Source organism: Aythya ferina (assembly GCF_964211825.1).
Source record: "Aythya ferina genome assembly, chromosome: 17".
In the NCBI taxonomy this organism is placed as follows: domain Eukaryota; kingdom Metazoa; phylum Chordata; class Aves; order Anseriformes; family Anatidae; genus Aythya; species Aythya ferina.
In genome coordinates this window covers 8,725,546-8,747,457 of record NC_140316.1, presented here as the reverse complement: position 1 = coordinate 8,747,457, position 21,912 = coordinate 8,725,546, and the positions used below count along the sequence as shown (strand labels likewise).

The 21,912-nt window shown below is 39.8% G+C and overlaps 1 protein-coding gene across 1 annotated transcript; it reads left to right on the top strand.

The window, feature by feature from the left end:
• The first annotated feature begins 260 nt into the window (after positions 1 to 260).
• SUDS3 (SDS3 homolog, SIN3A corepressor complex component) lies at positions 261 to 21,278 on the top strand. Its single transcript, XM_084538719.1, has 12 exons — positions 261 to 500; positions 1,968 to 2,037; positions 3,040 to 3,095; positions 3,518 to 3,589; positions 5,088 to 5,107; positions 5,672 to 5,828; positions 10,314 to 10,409; positions 11,937 to 11,998; positions 12,860 to 12,881; positions 13,627 to 13,732; positions 17,778 to 17,862; positions 21,122 to 21,278. The coding sequence occupies exons 1-12, from the start codon at positions 332 to 334 to the stop codon at positions 21,218 to 21,220; spliced, it is 1,014 nt and encodes a 337-aa protein (XP_084394845.1). The 5' UTR covers positions 261 to 331; the 3' UTR covers positions 21,221 to 21,278.
• Positions 21,279 to 21,912: the final 634 nt, after the last annotated feature.

The following is a 21,912-nucleotide window of genomic DNA, read 5'->3' as shown; positions in this document are numbered from 1 at the left end:
GCAGGCCCTTTTTATCAGGACAGGAGCTTTCTGTGGCAAAACCCAACCACACGGCTCTGGGCAAACCAAGCCCCGCCGCCGAGCCGGGGAATCGAACCCGCGACCTCGGGCACCGAGCACCGCCTGCCAGCCCGCCCCGCCGCGCAGGCCCCCTCCCTTAGGTGCCCTCCGCATTCGCCTGCACCGCGGCGCCGGGCGCTCAGGCAGCGGCGAGGGCAGGCCGGGAGGAAGCGGAAGCGGCGGCGGGGTCCTGGCGCGGTTGCCGAGCAGCCCGGCAGAGGCGGCAGGGCGGGCGGAGGTGCGGGCACGGCTCCCCCTGCGTCCCGGCGCCATGAGCGCGGCCGGGCTGGTGTCCGCCACCCCGCCGGTGTCCGCCACGCCGCCCGGGGCTCCGGCCCCCGCCATGCCCCCCGGGCCCGAGTACTACGAGGAGGAGGAGCTGGAGAGCGCCGAGGAGGAGGACGGCGAGCGGAGCGCTCGGGCCCGCGACTCGGACGAGGGTTGGTGGAGGCCGGGCCTGGCCGGGGCTGTGGTGGGCAGCGGGGGGTCAGGGTGGAGGGGAGGGGGCGGGTGGGTTTGGGGGAGAAAGGCTCGGAAACTACAGGAAAATGCTGTGGAAATGAGAGATTGGTGAGCGCCTGGGGTTTCCTGTGGAAGGATGGAAACGTGAGGAGAAGGGGGGTGTGTGGGGAGGCTGAGAAGGGGAGAGCCAGGAGGGGGATTTGGGGTTTGGGGTCATGGCTGGGGAAGGGGGAGGTGCTGGAGAATGGGGTGGGGATTGCTGAGAGCCTGTGGGGTGTGGGGGCTCGGGGGAGGGCGGTGGGTGAGGGAGGAGAACCCGGGGAATGAAGGCAGGGGGTGCAAGGAGGTGTTGGGGGTTTGTGGGGGGATTGGGAAAGTAACACAGAAGGGAAGCCAAAGTGAAACCCAGAGTGTCCTGGGGTCTAGGGTGCATAAAGTAGCAAGTAAAGGGGGTGAAGAACAGGCCTGTGACAGTCCCTGGTGCTGTCAGCAAAACTCCTCCATTAGATCTGTGTGTTTGTGAACGAGGAGCTGCAGCCAAGCCTGGAGAGCTGCGAAAAAAACACAACACCACACCTGAAGGTGTTTCTTTGTAGCTCAAATCAAATCTTACTTTTTTTTTTTTTTTTTTTTTTTCTTTTAGAGAGTGCCAGCCCCGCCCATACCTAGGGAATATTGCTGCAGTTTAGGCTGTGCAGCTGTACCCTTTCCATCACAACCCCAGCCCAGAGAAATTGACTTCTCCTCAGAGAGGAAAGGATATTTATTATTCATTCTCGGCTACCCGAGTCTTACGGCTAATAAATACGTAAAGAAGTAGCCACCAACTAGCAGTTCTGTACTGTTTTTTTTTTTTTTTTTTCCAGTTTATATTCTCTCTCTGTAAGGCCAGGGCTGTCTTTATTAGTGCTGGTGTTTGGGATCTTAGCAAGTAGCTTATCTTTAGTGAGGCCTTTGTAGTAAATCGTAACAGCATCTAGTTGTAGCATTTTCCATTTGGAGTGTTTCAGGTCGAGCTGCAGAGGCATTGTGAATCGGTTAGAGGTGTTTCAGTCCTAGCCTTCCACAGAGGAGATTATTTCCTGGGCGAAACAATAGGAAGGAGGCTGGGAAACGTTCTTTGGGGTCCTAGGGTTGTGTTACCATCTCACTTTAGTATTTGTAAGCACTAATGTGGAGACTTAAATGAGGAAGAAATTACTAGACTGTCTTAAGTCAGCGTTGCTTGAACTTGATGTAAGCTTTGTTGCAAATCTACTGGAGGATTTATCTGGGATAACTTGCAGTTGTATAGAAGATGATTCAATTCCAAACTTGTCTCTGCAGTTGCCTATTTGGTTATATATTTAAGGTTAAATTGCATGAGTGTGGGTTTTTTTTAGTTGTTTACTATGTTTTTTTTAATGCTGTTTCAGTTTTAACAAATTGTTCTTTATCTCACTTAGATACTGAGGATGCCAGTGAGACTGACCTGGCAAAACATGAGGAAGAGGACTACGTAGAAATGAAAGAGCAGTAAGTAACCTAACAAAAAGTAGCTCTGTTATTGGGGAGCGGGGCAGGTGCGTGTCTTTTGCATAAGCTATGCGATGTTCTGGGCCAAGATTTGTGTTTTTAAGTTTCTACACCAATGTAATATCTAATGGGTACATATTTCTTCTCAATTACTTTCTCAGTTCAAGAAACAAAGTGCTGTTTTGAACAAAGGCAGGTACAGGTTCCTGGGAGCAGCTTAGTTTTCCTGCAAATGAATGCCTCTGCAGGCAGATCCTTTAAAGAAAACAAAGCATCTACTAGATACAAGCCATGCAAAAAGCAAGGTGTCCGTTCACATCCCCTAAGCAACGGAGTGCCAGTCTTGTCCAGGAAGAGTGGCTTTTTGGAGACTTGAAATAGCTCCTCTTAATGTTAAAGTGCATTTGCAGCATTTAGTATTCTTTCTTACTGGTGGAGGTGTTTTTTTTATACAGTTGAGGAAGACTTGGCCTGTGTTAAACCACAGGTACGTGAGAAAGGAAATGCGAGTCTGCAGCGGAACCAGGAATAGACTTTGCTTTTAGTTTTGGTTTTCTTTTCTTTTGGTGTGTGTGGTGGAGATTTTTTTTTTTTTTTAATAGATGATGTCAAGATCTGGAAATGCCTTCTCTTCTATATGTAGGAAACTGTTACACATATCACAATTTGACAAAGGAGCAGAATGATTCTGTTGTAAAGTTTCCGGTGTCTGTAGATCTAAACTCGTGATGGGTTTTCATGTTAAATATAAGTTCTGTTTTTGCTGAACTGTTACGGAAACAATTCTTTACTTTGTGAAACTGGTGGGGTTGTGGGCTTTTTACGTGGAGTGCATGAATGACGATCTTTCATTTGAATGACAAATACTCTTTTACTTGTTTCCTGAAGTTCTTCTGAAAAGTCTGCAGTTCAGCATAAACACATTGTAAACAAAGCAGAGATTGAAGTAAACCGTGCCTGTTTGCCTTGTAATATAAAGTTGTGTGTTCTTGAACTTCGCAGGATGTATCAGGACAAACTGGCATCTCTTAAGAGGCAATTGCAACAATTGCAGGAAGGTAAGCTTTGAAGGGGGTAGCTTTTTTTCTAAACAATTTTCAGCACTCTTTAATATTTGGTTGGAGAACAGTTGCAGAGGTCATAGAAGGATGGGGATTATGAGATTCTTCACTGGTGGAATATTGGCTCTGTTTTGCTGCTTATGGAGAAATACCAGCTACTTTCCATCCTTTTTCCCTTTACATGCTTGTAGTTAAGCCTCTGTGCAGTATGGAGAGCCTTTCTTAAAAGCAGTCATCTTGCTTTCTGAAAAAACAAACAAACAAACAGGGAAAATGGTTACCAAAATAAGCCAAAACTGTAGTTTCCTGATTTCAGATGTTACTGTTTCTGTGTCAAGTAGCGTATTGCCCTTTGAGGAGCACTGAATACAAGGAATAATTAAAGTTGTAGTTGAAATCCCCAATTTATTTCAACCTAGGTACTCTTCAGGAATATCAGAAAAGAATGAAGAAGTTGGACCAGCAGTATAAAGAAAGGATACGAAATGCAGGTAAGCTGGATTTGTTTCAAAGAGATGCATGCACCTTAAATGCCCAATTTTTGTAACACCTGAAGCAAAATAATTGTAATTCTATCTTGTAAGGAATGGGAACTTGCTGCAGTGAAGGGTTTTTCCCTCTCTGAGGGTAGTGTGTAGTTTCTTTTGAGTACATGAAGCATGATGGAATCTTTCTTGATTTTTCTTTTCCTTGATAAACATTGATAAACAGTTTTAGTCTTCATTTGTGTGAAATAGAGCACGTAAAGATGTTTCATGTATCTGGCATCATGACTAACCCACAGTTTTCCACTTTGGTTTGTTCTTTCATGTAGCTTGTGCGAAACCTCCAGGTGTACTGCTTTGTATTTTCAGGAATAGAAAATGAGGACTCCCTGCTTTCTCAAAGATCTTTTTGAGCCCTGAAACAGCGAATGCGGAGCGGTTGCTGCTGAAGGTGTTACTCAGTGCAGCCGTGACACTGAGCAGGCTGCCTGTACTTGCTCTTCTGGCTCACTGTTTCAGGAGCGCAGGCACAAGTTAAATTTTGAAGTGCTTAGCTCTCAGCCCCTCTGGGTAGCCTTTATTGTGTTACTGCAGAGAAATGGCTTGGAAACCAGATAGATTTGCTTGCCTTCCTTCTGTTCTTTTTTCAGTACTTTCTAATCCCGGATACCGAAGAGAGGCCTTTTATAGATGCTGTTATATGAAAATAGGAAATGTAATTTTTTTCTTTCTGAAAAGTTGGGTGAATTCTCTAATGCCTTGACTGTTATACTGGGAGATAAAACAGGCAGTGGCAGTTGTATGATGCCTAATATATTCCAACTTCTCAGTAGAGCAAGCTATCTCCTTCTAAAAGTGCTTGGGATAGTGAAGGACTTGCTTGAAGAATTTAATCTAGTTGAACTACTTCTTGCTCACAGGAATCTGTCTTCTGAGACAAATGTCATGTTTGTTAGAGTGGTATTCCAGAAATATTGGGACATTTAGATAAAATTAAGACAAAATACAAACATTTCTGGCTGGCAAGGAGTGGTGCTGCAGCATCGTATTTCTTCCACAGGAGGGCAGATTGTGATAACTTTGAATTTTATGATAAAAATCCAACTGCCTAGTATGACAGGATGGTTTTGTGTTTATCCTTCCCATGCTGAGGGTTTTTTTTTTTTTTTTTTTTTTGAGAATGCAGATAATGAAGCAATGGTTAGGATTTACCCACTGACTCATTTACTAATTCACTGATGCAATTAGTAGCTGATCTGAAAAGAATGGCTTACTGCTGTGTAAGCTTTGCAAATCTGCTTGACTATCTGTAGAAAACTTCAGTTAACAATATATTTTTGTCTTTTTTTTTCCATGGTTACATTATTTTCAGCATAAAACTGCAAAGTGAGGGTAGAGGTGGGATGAGCATGTACGCTTTTGGTTGCAGTATCAAATGACTTAAAATGTTAAAAAATTTTGTGCATCTTTTGAGATAATAAATTGATTCTGTCTCTTCTTTCAGAATTGTTTCTCCAGCTGGAAGTAAGTACCCTTAATTTGTCAAAATACTTGTTAAACTTTATACAAGGACTTAAACCTGCGGTTTAATCAACTGGTACTTGTTTTTGCAGTTTTTTTCCTGTAGTGTTGTTACAGTTGAATATAGAATTCTGAGGGTATTACCTCATGTAATTTCCAGACTGCCATTAAAATAGAATTAAAATATATATATATATATTTTCTTGTACTGCTGTATGATGGCTGTGTTTTTGATGGTTTAAAACGGATGTTTAAGCTTGCTTGAGGTGATAAGATACAGTGATTCTTTAAAATCTGAAGAGCTTTCTGCTAGACACTTGATAGGTATGCCCCACTAAAGTGGGCTTAAAAAGGATTAATTCTTTTGCTGATAGTAGCTCCACTTGCTTAGTCATATTTAGATGGTTTTCTGTTTGTTTTATTTAAATATTGATAAGCTGTAGAATGAGCTGTGGTTTTGAACTGAAAAGCTAATCAAAGCACAGCAGTTGAAAGAAGGTGTTTCTAAATCATTGATTTGGGACATTGGCTCCTCAGCTAACTGTTTTATCTCCTGGTTTGCATTAGACAGATCAAGTGGAAAAAAATTATGTCAAGGAAAAGAAGGCAGCAGCAAAAGAATTTGAAGATAAGAAAATTGAGCTTAAAGAAAATCTGATTGCAGAGTTGGAAGAGAAAAAGAAGATGATTGAGAATGAGAAGCTAACCATGGAATTAACAGGAGGTAAGAAACAAGATAGGCATTTGTCACTTGTCTTCCTTGCTTCAGTACTGCTTAGAAAAAAGAGATTAAAAAAAATAGCAGTGCTGATTTATACAGACAGCTAGTCTGGCTTTAAAACTTTCCAAATGTCAACAGATGTAGAACACAAATTGGTAGTCTTTTAGTGGGGAGTGCAGTTCATAATAAAATTCAGTGACCTGAATTACTAACAGGTAAATCAACATAGTGTCAATAAAGGAACAGAGTGGATAAGCTTTCTTATTTACTTTTTCTATTTTCAAAATTAAAGAAACTGTTTGAGAAACCTTAGGTTTTGTTGCACAGCTGCAGTGAGTTACTTGGGTTTAGAACATTACTAGGCTAGCAGCATGGTGTGTCTGTATCTGAGTGGGTGTCCCTCTTCTGTAGGTTTCTTTTTGAAATATTTGGGAATTCCTCTGGTGGTACCTGGTCATGAGGTTCTCCCTTAATGGAGCATATTGTAAAGCCTGTGATGTCTTACTGTCAGTTTAATACATTTTCATTGCTTAATTGCATGCCTTTACCCAAAGGGGGCTGTAAATCTTCCAGAATAGAAGGCTAGAGGCTATGTAAGTGAAAGTTAGCTCAAAACATTGTATACAAATTGATTTTGTATAATTAATGACCTTTACTCTCTGAATGAGTGGATTGTATATGCAAGACCAAGATCCTTAAAGGGTCTTTATCACTTCAGTAGCAACTAGCTTAATGTTCTTTACTGATTCTGGAAAGCCACAGGTAGTTGTTTTTTTAAGGTCCATGTCAGTCCTTCAGTTCTATAGCAGAACTGTAGTCAGGCTGGGATTGGTATTCTCCCTACAGCAGGTTCAAGGCAGGAGTTGGCTTTGCCCAGCTAGTGTCCTGTATTTCAGGCTGTAGGAAGAATGCAGTGTTACTGTTAGCAGCTGGGGTTGAGCAGAGATGCAGAAGAAAAGACCAGTTGGGAGAAGATGCTGAGCACCAACAGCAAAGGAAAACCTCCAAGCAATAATCTTGAGCTATGTGAAGAAGGAGGGATTTGAGTACAAGACAGCTAAGTTTCTGGTGTTTTTGTAATGCAACTCAGGAAAATATGAAGTAAGTTCTTGTGGCAGTTGCTGGACTTCATAAGATTCTGCTGGACTCTGGGTCAGACTCATGCCTGAAAACTAAACTCCTGTGTTCATAGCTTCTTTTAAGATATTTTTTGAGATACTGTTGGAGAACAGCATTTCTAGTTTTAGCTTGTATAAAATTAACCAGTTGACTTGTATGTACCATGGCTTCCCTCATCATTTCCCTAAATTGTGATGGCAGTTGGAGTCAATGTAATTCAACTACTTTTGTAACTGAATTCTTCCAGTGAACACCTACCAGATGTTCATGTTTTTTCATTAGGCTGGTGTGAAATGTATTTTTATCATACCTTACTCCATATGCAGGGAAAGGGATTCTTCAGTTCCTGTGATCTGGCAATAGAACTCCTGAGAAATAACGCAGTATTGACCTTATCAGTGGTACTGAGTTTTAAACTGTCCTTTTTGCTCCAGTAACAGATGGTTAAGAAGCTAAAGGCAGGCAAACAGTAAGGGTTGAAATGTGCTACTTAAAGCCGGTAAAATAGATGTCTGTTAGCTGCATTTCTGCCCAGACTCTGGAAAATGGATGCTAAATGGACAGATTTCTTTCACGAAGCCACTTGGTACCCTTGATGCCTTGGCTGTGCTCTTGTCAATAATGGTCGTGGTGGAGTTATAGTGGTAATTAGCCTCTTTCACAGGTTGTGCTGCTGAACCCAAGGTCTGATTTGATTTCCTCACAAAAAACAACTCCCTCACTTTACGGACCGATAACATTGGTTGTGTTGCTGAGGCCTGTCTGTGAATTAGACTGTTTTTTGTCTTTCTTTCCTAGTAGCTGCACAAGTTATGTAAGCTGATAATTTAATTAGTGTTCTGAAGGGAGAAATAAAACCTGTTTGGATGTATTCGAGTGCTTTTGGCTTTGTACAAACTATTAGTGCTAATCTGGTCTGGAAAACACCTTGTGCTGTGCTGCTTCCCTGATAGTGGTGTTTTGGTTTGTTAGTTTGTTCAGTAATGAAGTCTAGTCTGATCTCACAAGCTGTCTGTGCCTTAGCCTTATCTTACTGTTATCCCATGCTTATGTTTGCCAACTACTAAGTTGGCATACAATGCTAATCTTGCAAGCAGATTTTCCTTAAGGAATCAGGATCTGACTAGATCTTAGCCCAGAAAATCTGGTGCTGATGTTCTCAGAATCCGAAGGAAGCCAATTTCTCTGCCAGCAGGACAGCTGTTAGCATCAGGAGTGAGATTTGCAGAGTTGAAGGGAAACTGAGCAGGAGTAAAAAGGGGTATGTAGTAGAAATGTGTCTGGTTTGGGGACCAGATTAATTCTTCTCAGGAAAGCATGGCCCCCCACTGTTGGATGTCCTGAAGAGGTGAGCTGTTTCGTCAGATACAACTCTGGGAAAAGGCACATAAATAACTGTGGAGCAGCAATCCCTTCTGTATGTGCTAGACAGACTTCCCTCATCTCCTTCCTCCCGGGCTAGCAGAAATGCAATCTGATTCCTTTAGAACTAGCAGATTTTGTTCTGAATGCATGCTGGAGGCCAAGTAATAAGAACACCAGAGCTTGTGTGGACTCAGTGAGTTTTAAAACTTTTAAAAGCTCAATGCATGCAGGAATGCAAGTGGGCAACCTGATGATAGGCTGGTTTGAGTGCCAGGACTCACCTGCAGGTTTTTTTAGGTTGCAGCTGTTGTCTTCTGGAGCATTGTATGGTGTGGGGCTCAGCTGTTCAGCCTCACACAAGCCTATATTTCAGGTTGAATCTGTCGGTACTTTAGCAGCTCTTTGAAACCTTTATAAAGTTTTCATGAATCTCTCAAGAATGTCGAAGCTCTTCAGGTGTTTCATGGTAAATGGAATACTTTCAAACTATTTTTTCCTGATAACTTTCTTTGGTGGTAACTTTCAGCTGACTTGTCACAATTCAATATACAGGGTGCTAAGATAAAGAGAGAACAAAAATGATATTTTTGCCTTATTCACATTTTAAGCAATACAGATACCATCTCTGTGACGACTCATTTCAAATTATTCTTGAAAAAAGGTGAAAAAGCCTTCTCAGCTTGGCTGCATATCACCTTGAGTAAGTGCTTCAGACTCCTCTTTTGAGGCTCTTGTAAATCAATCGTAACAAATGTGAAGGATGGCTTCTATTCAGCACAATAACTTATGTTTTTAGTGTCTGCAGAGCTATTAGTGTTCAGTGTTTTTCAGTCAGCTTTGAATTGCAGAGAGGTTTCCTTTGGTGTGCTCTTGGTGGGTGGCACTTCATTTTTTATTTTTTTAATCTTTTATCACAATATCTTTTCCTTTGATGTGCGGAATGGCCATCCTTGTTCACCCTTGAGATAAGGAGAAAAGTAATTTGATGTGTTTTGAACACATCAGAACACTGATGTATTGTTGCTCAAGGATGTAGCGTCTAGAGGGAGCCACAGAAGCTTCATATACGTAAGTGCTATCTGGGATGTGATTCATGTGTACTTAAAGATAAGCAAATAATTCATAGCACATAGAAGAGGTGAAATGATAGTTTAGCATTTAAGATGTGGTCTCTTCCTTGCCAGTTCAAGGTATCCTCATAAATTTAGGAATGATTCGTGTAAGTTTCAGGGTAAAGCCGTTCAGTTGAGATGACCTATAGATATTTGGACAAACTGCAATGCAGATAATGATGAGATGTTTAAATTTTAGACAGATTCTGTCTTTTTCCCCAGTGTAGAAGCTACAACTTACTTCCTAACAACCGTTGCTTTGTGAGTTATTAATTAGGTTCATTTTATAAAACATAATTTGAAACTTCTTTAGATCTGGATTTAAATCCTATTTGTGTTCAAAATTACTCCACCTGATTGTATCAGTCTGTCTCAAATGCATTAACCATCTTTATTGCTTGGACAAACCTATTTTTCCAGCTTGAAGGCATAAAAAAGAACAGTTGATATGTAGGTGATGTTTTGTGTGCTATTACCTGTTCAAGTTTTGTTAGCAAAGACCTCTGTGAACCCTGCCTTTTAAGTGGTCTATTTACAAGCAGATATTTGCCATTAGCATAAAAAAAATTTCCCTGAACCCTTCTGCTTCGTCATTGTACTTCAGTTACCTGCACCTAAAGGAGCTATTGAATGCCCCTGAAACAACTTCCAGACAGCGAAAGCTGTAACCATGGCATCACAGCACTGATATTGAACAGTGACCTCCTATAAAAGAGACTTTGTATTCACTGTCAGCACTTCCAGCTTGAATGCTGGAAGCTATCATGAAAAAAAATCCAATTCTCTGTGCAGGAGAGGAGACATTATTTCCCTTGTGCCTTGTGTAGAAAGTGTCTGATTCTTACTTCTCTCCCTGTGGTCTTATCTGCTCTCCAACTTCATTACCCTACAGATTCTATGGAAGTGAAGCCTATCATGACGAGGAAACTGAGGCGACGACCAAATGATCCAGTTCCCATCCCAGACAAGAGGAGGAAACCTGCCCCTGATATCCTTTTACACAAGCATTGAATGGCTTTTCTACCTGAAGCCAGCATGCTGCCTGCGAGGCAAAATGCATCAGTGTTGTGATGTATAGGAAAGAAAATGAGATGAGGTGCTAGAATCTGATTTTCATCTGGGAAATACCAAAACATGACTTCTCCTGTATATTGTGTGATAAACTAATACTCTACAGCTAGTCCTTAGATATCCCTTACTAAGACAATATAATCTCTTTTACTTCACAGTGCCATGGGATAACATAGGTGATTTTTTTGTCAGCAAGATCGGTTTGAATTCCTCTGGTAATTTTTTCACAAAGGAAAAGCTTGTCATTTTACCTAAATGTTGAGGCAATTGATTCCATAGATAGGAAATGGCTTTTTCCATGAGCCAAAGCTTTTCTCATTTCAAGATGTGACATTTGCTAGAAAGATCATATTTGTCATATCAAACTATTTTTTCCATTTCTGATAAAGGCTTTGGATATCTAATACAGAAAGATGCATAGCAAAAGCAGTGTCAGTGGAGTGCCAGATGTGTTCTTTGAATTAAAAAAAAGATGAAAATCCATCTTGTCTTCATATATCACAAGAAACAGAAAAACATGTATATGTAATCCTCCTGTCCTGCCTCGTTGCATGTTTTTTATAATTAAAATGTTCTTTGGCTTTTGGAAATGTGACAGTGGGCACTTTTTCTGTTTGTATACTAAATTCACCTGGAAAGGGAGGCAATGATACTTGCTTTGCAGAGGTTTATTATTAGATTCCAGACTTGTTTGGCTTAGATTAAAGACACTTATCTTGTGACTCCTGAGTGACTCACATTTTCTGAAGGCGATATCAGAACTTAAAATTCTAGGGTTCATGCAGTATAGTCATGAGCATCTCCACTTTTAATTAACCTCTTTTTAGTTGGAGATTCTGTTCACTTTTTCTAAAAAATATATCTATTTATTAGTGCTCATATCTCATCTGAAATAAATGAGTTTCATAGCAAACATGACCTATTAATTGAGCATGATAGAGCAGCTGTAGTATGAAACTCTGCCTTTCGTCACTGGAGTAAAGATCCATCCCTCTCTCTCTGTTCCTCCTACTGAGTTGCAAACTGCTGACTTTCTTTTCCTAGACTTGGGTGGGATTCAGCTCAATTTTACAAAGCTCGAAGCGAGTCTGTTGTGTTTCAGCCTCCAGATTTTTCTTCTTGCATTGCTGTAGAGAACAACATTGGAAATGCTGCTGATTGCCTATATGAAGTAAATGTCAATGCACTAAAGGTTTTTCGTTGATGGTTATATGTGAATAAATTAAAATGATTTGGCACTGTTTGTTGCTAATGATGAGACTCTGTGGAGATTGACTTGTACTAATTCATATGACAAAGAAAAGCTGAAGGATAACACCCATATTAAAATCTGATGCAGTTTTACAGAAACCTTCTGGCTTATGTTCAGTGAAGTGAGATGTCATTGACTTTTAATTTATATCTTTGCTTGTCGAGAGCTTATGGGAACCTTAATTCTGGATACCTCAGCTAAATTACCTGTTGACTGATGAGCAAATAATGGAGGACCTGAGAACCCTGAATAAGGTAGGGATTATGGCTTGATTTGTATTTATTTTGTAAAGAAAGCTAATGTTCTTCCCTGAAGAGCACAGAGCTGTCTGTCTTATGTTCCTGTCTGACACGTGGGACTGTTTCACCCCAACAGACTTTCTAAAATAACACAATAAAAGATTAAGCAAGATGGTATCTTTTCCCTCCTATTGTAATAAGCTTAATTAACCTAATTAAAATGACTGTCATGTAAAAATGTTACCTTTTGTCAGAAGCAAGTGATAAGCTATTTTAAGGAGTGTTTCTCTCTTCTTCCTTTTGGCTGAACAGATGTTAACATTGCTTTCTGTGAGATCAAAAACCTGCCTCTGTTTCAGGCCTTTGTGGGCCTTCCTTTTTTTTTTCCCCTCCCCAGTCTTGCAATACTTCCCCAGGCTGGTTGGGATGCAGTGTGTATGTTTATACTTCAGTTTTTTTCTAGATTTCATTTTCCTACTGCTTTCCTGCTAAATGGTTAGAGGCTTTTATGGTTTCTCATACTAGAAAGCTGTTCATTGAGGTTTTTGAGGATGGTAGTGGGGCATGCCTATTTTGGCAGCTGCAGAGGTCTCTAATAATTTACATACTGTATTTGGTGTGCCCCAAGAAAAGTTGGATCACGTTCAAAGAACGGAGTGTGTGAGATGGATTCGGTTTTTGCTGGTTTTGGTGGACTATCTGAATGCTCTGAGAAAGCTCCATTTCAACACCTTTAGTATCACGAGACTATTCATACTATTCTGTTTTTGTTATGCCACGTATCTGTCCATTTAAAAATAAAAACTATAGTTATTGCGATAACCTTCCTTAGCTCACGTCAGATCTGTAATACTTCTTTGTTCTCTTTCCATGTAGCTTAAATCACCCAAGAGACCAGGTGAGTTAATGGTTGCATTGGAATTTGTTCACAACCATGTTTTGAGCGGAGATTTATATTGTAGACTTCTTCACTGTCAATTCCTGACTCCGTAATTTGACTCTGTAAATGTTTTGACTGTGTAATTGCTGTTCTTTGGGTAGTTACTGTGGCAAATTGGGGTGCTGTGTGGAGTCTCTTCATCACTTGTTGGGGATGCTTCCCATCTCCAACAGCTTTAGGTGCCTGAAATGTTTGGGTGACATGGGACAATTTGAAATGTCAGACAACTTAGCTGTGTAAATAGATTTTTTCATTATATTCAGATGTACCTGCACAACTTAGCTGTTTGTATGGTAGATAGAGGATTGAAAACTTATGTTTTTAGCTTTCTAGATGGGTCTGTACACATTATTTCAGGAAAGAGCAGTATTAACTTGCCTAAGTAATCCTCACCCTGTTTTACTACTTTATTATAAATTAGAATTTAAAACAAACTAAGTGTTGTCTTTTACCTACCTGTCAAATCTTCTTCAGAAGTTTGATCTATTCAAGTAAATATTATGATTTATATAAAACAAGGTATAGGTTGAATTATTCTTCTCCATAGAGTGTATTTTTCTGATGGAAATTTGAGTTTGTAGCTTTTCTATGTTTTTTTTTTTTTTCTGCCTAACATGACCTTATTAATTGCTGTTTTCAGTCAGATGTACTGCTGCCTGGTGGGCACAAGCTACTCTTTAACTGGTCTCTTTTCTGTCCTCAGCCTCTCCCTCCTCCCCTGAACACCTCCCAGCTACACCAGCAGAGTCTCCAGCACAGCGGTTTGAAGCCCGGATAGAAGATGGAAAACTCTACTATGATAAAAGATGGTAAGTCCCGGTAAATTTCTGTTTTTAAGCAGTCCTACCTAGCCTTGTTTTGTGTAGACACAAAGACTTTGAAGAGGAATTGCTTCTTTGAAAGAATTTGGGGACAAAACACTTCTGGTCAGGTATTAGCCATCTTCCTCCAAGGGTTAATCACTACGACTTCGGTAAATGGTAAGTGATAACAGAGTGTTCAGGCCTCACAGAGTTTCTGGAGTAACTACTGGCTTGCTCCATGATTTATCTGTCCTTCTGTTCAATTTTTTGCACTGTGACACTTGGGAAACATTTTTGTCAAACTTAATCTCATGTAAGAGAGCCACCAATGGATGCAGTTTGATGTAGCGGTGCAGCTTGTCAGCTAGGATACAGAAGTGCTGGGATCTCAGGTACAGCTGCTGCCTGCTGTATTCACTGTCCTTGTGCTCTGGTTTGTAGTACACTAGCCCATCATTCCACCAGGTGGCAGAAGAAATGCTGTTTCACAATGAAAAATGTTTCTAATAACAAATGCAAGTAACCTTTAAAGATCAAATCCACACGAGAGGCAGCTTCAGAACTGCTGATTGGATTTATCACTAAGTTTTACAGTCATCTAGCTGTGGAAGCCTTACAAAATGTGAAGAAAATATTAAAATTTTCACAGGAATCTTAGCAGCTCTTAATTGGAGACGTGCAAAATTAGATAATCAAGGGAACAGTCTCATATTCTTCAACCAGAAAGCAATTTCCAAGTAGTGTGCTTACTTGTAGCCCATTTGGTGTTCTGGTGGCTTAAAATAACAAGTGTTGGGGTTGTAATTTTCTTACTGTGAGTAATAAGCATGGAATTTGTTGTCTACACAGCAGTTCTCTTCTACAGCTTTTCCTTTTGGTAGTCTTCGGGTAGTGAAGTTTCATCAAGGGTTCAATGTATACAGCTCTGATAAAAGCAGCTGCCTGGAGCTTAAACTTCCTTGAAGCATAAACCAGACACAAACAGGCTACTTGTTCCTTCACGAATGCATTAAGTTCCTTTTTTTCTTTCAGAATTTTATTTTCTTGTGTAAAGCTACTATCCTCTAGGATATATTTGGATGAATAAACTGTTCTTAGAATTTTTAACCGTGCACGTGACCGTAGTGTTGTATAACAAGAAAAATAAGATGGAGTTTGGTACAATCAATCAGTAAAACTCTTACCAAGTTTAAACTTGGGCGTGCTCCTGTGAGCCCAGATGAATCTCAAAGGCACAGTCTCTCCCCAAAAGGTGTCTAGTTGGGATGTAAAATGTTAGCAGATACAATTGGATTCAGCAAGATGAAAGTCACGGGGGCCTCACTGTCAGGAATCCTAGTTGTTGCTGTCCCCTCTGCTTTATTCTTATATGCAGGTTTAAGATCAGTATTTCATGTTTTGTGACTGTAATGATCCTGCTTTTAGATTTTGATTGATAGTAATGGTACTTCTGCAAAGCAGGTGGTATTTTAAAGTAACGAAGAAACTCTTGATAAGTGGGAGGGTAATTGTTTCTAAGGTGTATTAAGGCTGTAGCTGCTGGCATGTGCCAGAAAAAATAGATCTGACAGCTTGGGAGTGACTTTCTCTGCTTCCTGACAGTAGCTATGAAGGACCGTTACCTAAAGTAGTGGCCTCCCTAAGGTCTTGTAGAAGTATTTCACAAACATATCTCCAGAGCGGAGGCTTTGTGTAGGGAATTCTGGAATGTGAAATTAAACTTCAGTTTTGCTGTCCCCAGTCTGTTTGTTCCGCACCCCCACCAGACCCTAAAATGCAGTTCTCTATAAAACAGCCATCTTCTTCTTTTTATTTTTAGCTTTGCCTGCATACAATAGTACAGTGATTTTTTTTTTTCAATCTTCTAATGGACACGCAGCTGAAAATCTCAGCCTTTCAGCAAAATATTTTGTAGCAGAAAGTGGAATTACTTCTGGTTGCCTCGCTTGTCATAGTGGTGAAGTAAGGGGTGTCTGGCACTTTTCCTTCTCTCTTGAAAGACAACTTAAATTCCACTGTATTTTTAACCTCATCTATTTTCCTGTTAAGTTTTACCCTTCTTTTTCCTTGTGGGTGCATAAATGATGCAAAAGGCTGAGATGTGACTGTGTTGCTGAGGTACACAAGGTTAAAATTGGTTGACCCGTCTCTCTGCATGTGTGGGGCTTGAGGCTGTTTGAGACCTACTCAATGAAAAAGTGTTGGATTTACCTTTTTTTTTTTTTTTTTACCTTTTCTGTGCATAATTAACATAAATTTACTGATAGATGGCAACTTGAAGTGAAATCCAGAGCCTGAAGCCAATTTCGTGTGTGTCATTAGCTTTGCAATTCACTGATAATTAAAAATTTGAAACAAACAGCTCTGAGTGAAACATATTTCATCATCTGTGCCTCCGTCAATCTCAGCCAGGAGTTTTCTTTTGCACTGGTGTCTTCTGCACTCCGAAGCTTGTGCACTGGTGCTATCAAGATGATCAATTCTCCTTGCTTAAGCACTCACAATGTATCATGGTAGAAATATCAGTCCATCAGTGTCCTATTCCTTACTAGAGTGAGGTCTGGTTTGTAGCAACTTACATGGTTTCCCTTACATCGATTAACAGTCACCTGGGCTCAATAAACTGGGATTTTTGGCTTGTATTGTTGCTGCTATTGCATTGCCCTGATACTTGTTGACACCCTTTCTATTAAAATGAGGGAAAAAGAAGAATGGTTGGGCACAAGTGTCTAAAGGTTGGAGAAATGTTTTTCTTATTTTTAATTCTCTTGCCCAGTCCTTTGATAGTACTTCTGGAATACTGAAAGCCGACGCTATCATTTTATTCCTGGCAAGCAGTGTGAAAATTCTGAGTACATGAGCCAGTAGGAAGAGATTATGGAATAAACTATTGGAAGACTTCCATATTTACAGTATGGTTATTGTAGAAATAACTGCAAAGATTATGCAAATGCGTGTATTTTGACAAATGGCTGTCAGCCCATCAGGCTGCGGGGAGTTGCATGCTGAGGAGATCTGCGTGGTGAGTCTGCAGCTTGGATTTCCCTGATAAATATGAAGCACATCATGATTAGGTTGAAGGCAGAAATACAGATCTGCTTTCGTAACCAAAGTCTTTTGGTGCTCTCTTGATTAAGATAATTTACTTGCAAATAACGTTTCAGTATAACTGGTTTTACTTGCAGAACTCTCCTAAGCAAAATAAACAGAAGCAGAATTTTGTCTAGCGTACTTTGCAGCCCTTACCAGGAATGTGGTGTGGGTGAAGAAGGCAAGACCATGAAACCAAGCGATTTGGTTATGAATTTTGACTTTTTTCTCCTTAAGGCATTCTATATAAAACTCATACAGCATGATTAAAATGCGATGTAAAAGTTAAAAATATGCTTAGATAAAAATATGCTTAGATACTTCGTGCTTATTGTGGGTATATATAGCTTGTCACAGTCACACCTGTCGCTTTGATGTAATCTTCAATGTGTTCACAAAATGAGACTATTAGAAATTTGAGGTCTCTGTTTAATAGACTGCACAGTTGAATTGAGTACACTTCAGAGTTGTTGTTGCACTAGTGTTCCAGTAATTTTTTATTGGGGAATGTGAATAATCCTTTAGCATCTAATTTGCTCTGTCAGATTTTATCAGGCACAACATGGAGTTGCTATCTAAAATCCATCCTGTGTCTGAAGTGCGAAAAGCTAGTTTGGTTAACTCAAAGTGAGGGCTTATTGTGAATCAGTGTCCTATCTCGTGTCTTGGTGCTCTGCCTCTTTCCGATATTAAATCTGTTTTTAGTAATCTGCTTTGAGAATTGAATTCAAATGGGGAGTGCTTTGTGCATTCTGAAGCTGCATTTAAATGCAAAGTGTGTGTGGAGGATCAGCTACGCCCCAAAGATAGGGAAAGTGGCATGGAAAGAAAAAAAAAGCTTTGTATTTATTCTATCCAAATACTTATAGAATCTTGTCTTTATCGACCTTATTATTGTTTACCTTCTCAGTCTCTGGACAGCTAAGGGTTTGATGTGTTGTCTGTTGTTTTATTTTTGTAGGTACCACAAGAGCCAGGCCATTTACCTGGAGTCTAAAGAGAACACTAAGATCAGCTGTGTCATCAGTTCTGTGGGCGCCAACGAGGTAGGTGGCTGCTCTGGGTTTCATGGGGTTCATGGGTCAGTTCAGTCAGGTAGACATCAGTTTAATAGGGCCTAAGAGCAGGTACTACTTTCAGAGAAGATGTAGTCGTTTGGTGTCTAAAGAAGCTGAATACAAGATGAAACTGAATTAAGATCTCATCCTGGGGTAGATCTCGGATGGGAAGAGCCTTGCTCTTGCTCTCTGAAAGGTGATCCTACATTCTGCAAGTAGTAGTTTGGCAGGCAGGAAAATGGGGAGAACTGGGATGTTGCATCTCCTTGGTGCTGCCCTGATAAGTTCCATTTCTATTACTTAAAGCACATATTCACAGCTCCTAGTAATGCAAAATAAAAAGTAAATCCCATTTGGAAACCAGGAGAGGGTAATGAAAAACTTTGTCACCAAATTTAGTTCCTCCAGGGAGAAAATTCTTCCTGCTAACACGAGTATTTATGCTGTGAAGTAAGCTGGCATCATTCATCACCTACACGGGAGATGGAGGGGGTGAATCGTTTGTCAGAGACAATTTCCTGTTGGCTAATGATTAAGACTTAGAGAAGCAGGTCAAGAGAGAGTTGCGTGCTGAAGATTGATGTGAATCTCGTTGCAATATAATCTTACTGTTTGAGCAGTCCATTAGTTGGGCATCGGGAGCACTTTATTCTTTGTGTGCAGATTCCAAACACTTAAAGGAAAGAAATGGTAGACTTGAATGCACTTCTCTTCAATCAGATAATAAAGCAGCTTTAATTTGCTTTGGCAATAAAGGGAAAACACTTTGGTTTCAACAAAATGAGTTGCATATGGGATTCGCTTTGTATCACAACTGTTTTCCTTGCTCTGTTATGCTCAATGGTTGTTTATTTAGATGTAGTAGTGTGCTAACAGATGTGGTACAAACAGAGTGCTGCTAATTTGATTGGAGTTATTGCTATTAACTTAAAAGAATAAAACTCTTAATCTTTTGGGAACAGCTTACCTCAAACCTGAGGAAAATGCAGTTTTGTAGTTAGAAATTTCACGTTTTAAGTGACACCATAGGTTTCATTTCCTTTTTCTGAGGAAGGTTTGGGAGAAGGCATGGCAGTTAATTTCCCTGTGATGGGTCTCTGCAACAATGTAAAGATAGGAGATGAGAAAAAAAATACTGAAATGAGGGAGTGTTCTTAGAAGTGCGCTCTGCAGCTCTGATTGTATCACTCATTTTCATTTTGCAATTGTTTTTTGAATCTTTCTGGGCTCTGCACAAATTTAGAAGCTAGAAGGCAAACCTGGATTTGAGATCTCCAGTTGTAGACCAGAGTTATAACTTGAGAGCATTTCTAAAGGAAGTCAAGTCAATTCAAAGGAACTTTACTGAAGGTAAAGGCACAGGGTGTTTCCCCAACAGCACTTCCATTAAAATAAAAAAAAAAAAAAGTTTTAAAAAAAGTCTTAACTAAGGAACGTAATATTATAATATAAAACTGTTGTCTTGTGGCTGAAAAAATGAAGTAATTAACAGCGTATCAGGGATCTTTGTTCATATGAAGGTCTAAATTACTTAAACTGGATTTGAATTTTGGAATTGGCTGTGGGCATCTCCAACAGTGTGAGCTATAATGATCCAACTGAGAAAAAAAAAAATAATCCCATGTGGTTTCTTTGGAAACTGAGTCAGATTGCTGCATTGGTGGAAATCATTGGCCAAGCACATAGAAACAATTCAATGTTTCACTTTTTATGACCTCTTCAGTACGTACAGGAAAGGGTTTTCTTCCCATGAGTTTATTCAGAAATATCAGTTTATTGGAAGTTGGAAAAAGGAATAAACTTGTTTTTCTTTACAGTTTAGGAATAAAAGAAATTAAGGGATGGGTTTGGTTGTTTCTGTTTGCCATGTCCTTCAGTTCTTTAAATTAATAGATGTTATCTTCTGATGGCAGAATACATTGTATGCCTAAAACGTTGGTTTTAGGTTCAGAATGTCTCAATTCTTTTATTTTTCTTAACTCTGTGGCCCATTTTAGGGTTAATAGTAATTTCACTGTGTTCACTGAAAACAGAATTTTCATTTTCCTCCAAATGAAGCTTAACAAAAACTGATAACTTCAGCAAAAGCAGCGTGCCATTCCATCATAGTGTGATAGAATGCAAACTGGCTGTGTTTACTGTTCTATACAGGCACTCAGCTTCTAGACGTACAAATCCTCTTGGTTAGCAAATCCTACCAAACACTTGGAAATGTTGCAATAGAGATGATTATCAGTAAAGGTAGATTTTAATTTCTCTGGGGAAATAACTGAAGTACAAATGCAGGCAAATATTAAATTTATATTCAGGGCTTCTGCTAGTAAGGTCAAATTGTAATTAAAATAACTGTATAAATCTACTATGCCAGGCTTGTAGCTAATACAGTATCTAAAATTGGGATAAATAATATTCAGGCACTGACTTTATAAGCCTTTGCAATGGGCAGTACTGGGCTTCTGTCCTAAAATATTCTAGTACTAAGAGCTGAAAAACTCCTATTTTCCATGTGTTTATTTAATGGTGTAAATGCTTTAGAATAATAAGACACAGAGGAGTCCTGTTCAGATTTGATTTTTTTTGAAGGACAAGTATTTGGGTCTGAACTTCTTGAAAGTTATTTTATTTTTTTTTTAATTCTCTGAATGGCTGCTTCCATGGAAGCAATTTGTCCTTTGAAACGTACCATATATCTGCAAGTTCTATGAATTCTTCCAGGCAGGTAGCTGAAAAAGAGGCCCTTTTATCTTCAGATACAGATTATTTAATACACTGTGAGAAATGCTTCGCTGAACAAAATTAAGAGTCAGCTTTTCATTTGACTAATAGTTCCTTGTGTCTGAACAAATCCCAGGATAGGTCATTTTTATGATCTGTGGATCTAGAGAGATTTATTCTTGATTAGGTAAAGCTTAATGCTGGAGTTCCGGTTAAGAACTGTAGCAGGAGCAAACTTTACTTTTCCCAAGCATTGCCATAGAAGCAATTATTCTTGATGACTGATTTGAGTGGAAAGTTAAATTGGTGAAGTCAGAAGTGTTACTTGATTTTCTACAAAGGTTGCAGATGCCTAATGGGGGGAGGGAAAAAGGATTAAGGTGATTTATCTGTGCACCGTGAGTAGCAGAGATTCTTATTGTCAGATCTGAACACCTGGAGTTATTTGGCTGCATGTTACTTACTGTGGGATTTTTCCCTTTTTCACCCCAATGTTTTCCCCCTTGCCCAATTCTCTCTCTCCTTTATGCAGATCTGGGTGAGGAAAACCAGCGACAGTACAAAGATGCGAATCTATTTGGGACAGCTGCAGCGAGGAGTTTTTGTGATTCGTCGACGATCAGCTGCATGACTGTATGCTCTTCCTTGCTCTTCTTTTTTTTAATTAAAACCAATAGACAAACATCTAATGGGGAATGGCGGTCTGTTCACTCTCATCTTAGCAACAGAGAACATTGTCATGACCTCTTATGAGACACTTTGTGGCTGGCCACGTTATCCACAGTAGTCCTAAAATCTTGAGTGATACCCAAGCACTGCCCTGGACTATTTCTGGACTTTGCACCAGGCTTCTGTATGTTTTCTTTATGTTCTGGGTGACTAAGAAGACTTTGCGTCATACTTTTTCCATCATTGTTTCATGATGCATAGATTGGACTTGTACGTTGAAGACAGCGTAACATTTCTGTTTTGAATCAGACCGATGGAAGAAACTTTGCTTGTCAAGACCTGAGGTTGTTTGGTTTTTGTTGTTGTTTTCCTGCAAGGCTCAGGATGTTGAGCAAAAGGAGACTAATTCTGTCAGGTTCAATTGCAGCTGAGATGCATCTGTAATATCTGGTAAATAACATCAGCGTTATGCGATGAACTGGTTAAAGACTCGAGCGCTGAGGCTTTTTTGGGAAAGTCTGATCAGTACAGAAACTGCTGAAAATCCAGTTGATTTTAATGTAGTTAAGCAGTCACGTGTGGCTAATCTAAAGCTTCCGTTTCTCTTCACATTAAAAAACCCTTCAATAAACCTGCAGAGAGTATGTCTATACT